The 4,133-nt window shown below is 69.2% G+C and overlaps 1 protein-coding gene across 1 annotated transcript in view; it reads right to left on the bottom strand.

Annotated features, from left to right (window-relative positions):
• Window positions 1–3,892, bottom strand: part of AGXT (alanine--glyoxylate and serine--pyruvate aminotransferase) — a 7,980-nt gene extending 4,088 nt beyond the window's left edge. The window contains exons 1-5 of the mRNA XM_006909909.3: window positions 3,701–3,892; window positions 3,413–3,605; window positions 2,253–2,317; window positions 1,539–1,639; window positions 822–892 (exon numbers count right to left, since the gene is read on the bottom strand). Of these exons, the coding sequence (XP_006909971.2) occupies window positions 822–892; window positions 1,539–1,639; window positions 2,253–2,317; window positions 3,413–3,605; window positions 3,701–3,865 (595 nt within the window). The 5' untranslated portion in view covers window positions 3,866–3,892. The remainder of the gene's footprint in view (window positions 1–821; window positions 893–1,538; window positions 1,640–2,252; window positions 2,318–3,412; window positions 3,606–3,700) is intronic.
• Between the last annotated feature and the right edge of the window lie 241 nt (window positions 3,893–4,133).

Genomic DNA, 4,133 nt, shown 5'->3' with positions numbered 1-4,133 from the left:
CCCGAGCTCCGCCCGCCTTGCAAGGCCCCCAGTGGCCCCGGGTGGCTCCCAACGTGCAGCAGCCCAAATCCAGGGGCCCGGCGTCTCGGGGAGGGGTGCTGACTTCCTGAGCTCCGTGAGACCCACAGAGCGGCCGCTCGCGCGGCAGCGTGGAGCCTCACGCGGACCCCGCGAAGCACGCGGGGCGCCGGGCGTGGGAGCAGGGCGGGGGCGGGGGGCCTGGTTTCGGTTAGGCCCTGCTACCTCGTGGGGTCTGCACTCTGGGCCCCCCAGGCTGGAGCCCCTTAGCCTGGCTGCTCCTTCCACGGAGGGGTGGCCAGACCGCGAGGCGCAGTGTGACTCCTCGGGGACGGGCCTGCCACCCCGCACTGCGGCCTGGGCCTCTCCCCGCACCTCCCTTCCACAGCACGGTTCGCGGGTGGCCCATAACCCCCCTGTTGCTGGCCGGGCGGGCTCCTCTGGGCTGGCCGGCAAGGGTGCTCACTGCATGTGACAGGCTGGCGGGGAAACTGAGGCCGGCTGGGACTAGAGGCGTTCCAGCCCTCTGCCCTCTGCCCTCTGCCCGTCTCCCGCTGGCCCTGAGGGTGCAGAGCACCTCCCGCCCCAAGCGCGGCCTGGGGGAGCCTCTCCCCACACCGCCTCCCACCGTGCCTGGGGGCCCAGCGCAAACAGCGGCTCATGCACCTGCCCTGCCCCTGCGAGGCCCTGATCCAACAGGCTGACCGACAGATGGACGGGAGGCAGCGCCTGACCAGACCTTTCCCGCAGGCCTGCCGGCCCCTCAGAGCCCAGGGTGGCTGGGGTGTGGGTCACACCCTTACCTTGCCGGTCCATGTGGATGGGGACCCCACCCAGGGACGCCACCGAGTCCACCAGGAGCAGGCACTGGTACCTGGGGGGGTGGGCAGCAGAGTGAAGCAGGAGGGGCCTCAGCTCCGCCCCCGGCTCCTGGCAGGGGCAGCCTTCCACCTCCCACTGGGGCCCAGGACCGGCTGCGTCCTGAGCCGGAGCATGGGGCAGAGTGGTGTCCACCTGGACCTCGGAGGTGCCGAGGCCCCCGCCCGCAGCCCCAGGCTGTGTGAGGGCCAGCTCAGGCCGCCCGGGGGCCTGGGAGTGGCTGGGAGCTCTGAGGCTCAGGGCAAGGGCTGCGTGGGCTGCCGGGGCCAGAGGCACCAGCCTGGGCCCTTGTCTGCTAACAGCCCCCCGACTGGAAGCCCGGAGCCCGGAGAGGACACAGGGCCCACGCAGGGACAGGTGACCGGCAGGAACCACAGCGCAGGTTCCAGTCCTGAGCTTGATTCACTGGATGAGACGCTAGGCGCGGCGGGCAGCGGGCATTGTGGGCACGCCTGGCCCCGCTCTCGGAAGGCGGTGCCCCCCAGACTCAGCACAGGGCCAGGAGGACCCCGAGGCTCCCCACACCACGACAGAGGCTGGGTGGGGACTCGGCCTCACATGCCGCCACCAGGCTGGAGGGACCTGCCAGCACCCCCCGCCCACCCCAATCTGGGCTGATCACTGCCACCCGGACGGGCCACCTGTGGCAGAGCTCCCCGTAGCCATCGAGGGGCTGCAGCACGCCGCTGGATGACTCCCCCTGAGTCAGGAACAGCAGCACCGGCCTGTGCTGGGCCAAGCCCTGGGAGGGACAGAGGCGACAGCTGTGGGCAGAGCCAGGGAGGCGAGGGGCCTCCCCTGGCTGGCCAGCCCCTCCCAGGAGGACTCTTCCTGAAGAGGGCAGGGCGGGACCCACTCCAGACACCTGCACTTGGTGCGGCCTGCGGCCCGGGTGCCCACGGGTGTGTTGAGGTGGGGGCCAGGCATCTCAGCTCTGGCGGGGGGCTTGTTCCCAGAAGAGAAAGACTTTGTCCCAGAGACCCAGGAAGAGTAGCCTCGGCCTCCTGCCTCTCCTGTTGGGGCCATCGTGAGGTGAACTGAGTGCCCAGGACTTGGGCTGGTGGGACTGACCTTGCCCGGTGGGGAGGGGCTGGCACCCCGAGTGTCAGGGCCTGTCCTGCTCCCCACCCCCTGCCTCCAGCCCCTGGCTCTGCCCACAGGACTGGGCTCCTGACTCAGTTTCCCCGCCAGCAGAGCCCTGCCTATTAGGCTTCCCACCTGCCCTCAGGTACCAGAAGGCTCTTGCTGTGGCAGATCACCTGGAGCTGGGAAGGCTCTGGCCCTAGCTTCGCAGCCCTGAGCCCACCCAGCCGGCCGGCCCCCTCCCGTCCCCAGGGCCGGGGTCCCCCGCCCACCTCCTCCACCTCCTGCAGTGTGAAGCAGCCTCCGGGATCCTTGATCATCTGGTGCACACGGGCGCCTGGGGTAGGGGCAGGGAGAAGTGAGCCACCCCTGTCCCAGCGCAGGGCAGGGGCCATGCTGAGCCGGCCGCAGGAAGGACTGGGGCTTTGGGGTGCCCCGGATGACAGCGGCCAGCCGCAGTCTACTGCCCCTCCCTCGCGTCCCCAGCACGCCTCCCATCGGGAGTGAGTGAGCATTTGTACGAGGCCGGCTTGGTGGGTGCCACCCCAGCAGAGGGTGGTCTGGGAGGCCACGGGTTCGGTGAAGGAGTGAGTGGGGGAGGGGCTTCGCCTTCCTTTGAGGCTGAGGGCTCCTTGTCTTCTCCCTCTCTCAGACCCCTGCATAGGAGCGGGGGTGCGGGGGCGGGGTGCCCAGGACCATCTGAGCCTCAGGGGAGAGCCGAGGCCTGGGTGTGGGGGCTGGGCAGGGCAGGAGCCTGTCCAGGCCGAGCAGCGGGCAGTCAGGGCCACTGGAGTATGGACATCACGGTCCGCCTGGGGGCCCGGCCTCTGCCCAACCCTGACTCCTCCTGAAACCAGCGTGTGGACTAGGGGACAGGGCGAGGGGTCGGGGCCCCTCGAGCCGTCAGAGGTTGTCCATTAACCGGGAGCCGGCCGGTGTGGCGCTGACCTTGCAGGAGCTGTGAGCTTTCCAAAGCCGCGATCGATCACTAAGCCCGCACACGCCTGCGCTTGACAGTTCGTCTCTAGAAATTTTACTCTGGAGACGAAACCCTGGCTATACCTCCGGATTCTGTGGCTTCAGAAAGAGGGCTGTGTCTGAGATTTTGAGGGGGGATTTCAGCCTCTGAAACGCTGTCCTGTGGCAGAGCAGAGGTGACCCTGGCGAACCCAGGGAGCTGCGGGAGCTGAGACCAGAGGCTTCTCTGCAGTGGCCCCTGACGTGCTCCAGAAACAGCTGTCCCCAAATGCTGAGGTCCCTCGAGCACCTGGACGCCCAGGCTGGCGGGCAGGGGAAGGCCACAGAGGGGCTGGGGAAGGGCCTCGGTTGGTGTCTGGCTGGCGGGGGGCACTGCTAGGCATCCTGCCCGCGGTGGGAAGCCTTAGAGGGGGATGGCTCAAGGCCACACCCCATCATCTGCCCCATCCCTTACCGATTCGCTCCCCGATCTCGGCCGCTCGCTGCCCCCAGATGCCGTTGACCCCGACCAGGTAGGCGTCCCCGGGCTCCAGGAGATTGAACAGGGCAGCCTCCAGGGCGGCGTGCCCCGAGCCGCTGACCGCCAGTGTGAGGCTGTTCCTGGTCTGGAACATATACTGGATGCCTTGCTTGATCTCGTCCATTATCTAGGGGCGGTGGGCACGCAGGTCAGGCCCCGTCCTCTGCCCTCCCGCAGCGAGGTGGTGGCTCCGGGGACTGTCTGCCGCCCCTGACGGCCCACCTGATACATCTCCTTGTGCAGGTGGCTGATCATCTGCAGCCGCCCAGCCTCCAGCACTCGCGGGGCCACGTTGGAGGGGCCAGGCCCCAGCAGGAGCCAGCTGCGCACCGACAGGGGCCCGTGCAGGGCCTCCGGGGGAGCCACCAACAGCTGGTGCGAGGCCATGGTCCGTACCCAGCCTGCCACCTGCAGCCCCAGAAACACGCTGGACGAGGTCAGCACGCGGAGCATTTCCCAGCTGCCCCGCGCCCCACGTGGGCGGCACAGGCCATGCGTGGGCGGCACAGGCAGCGTTGGAGGGGACGCTCGGTCGGTCGATAGGCTCCTGCTCCGCCCGCCGCCCGCCTGTCGCCGTTCCCTGACCCCTTGTTAGCGCTTATCCTGCATGTCAGGGCCTGACGGTCGGGGTGTGGAACCCTAGGTGGGGGAGGAG

Source organism: Pteropus alecto, unplaced genomic scaffold (genome assembly GCF_000325575.1).
Source record: "Pteropus alecto unplaced genomic scaffold, ASM32557v1 scaffold143, whole genome shotgun sequence".
Lineage (NCBI taxonomy): Eukaryota > Metazoa > Chordata > Mammalia > Chiroptera > Pteropodidae > Pteropus > Pteropus alecto.
The sequence above is the reverse complement of the archived record's forward strand: the minus strand, read 5'-3'. Positions and strand labels throughout refer to the sequence as shown.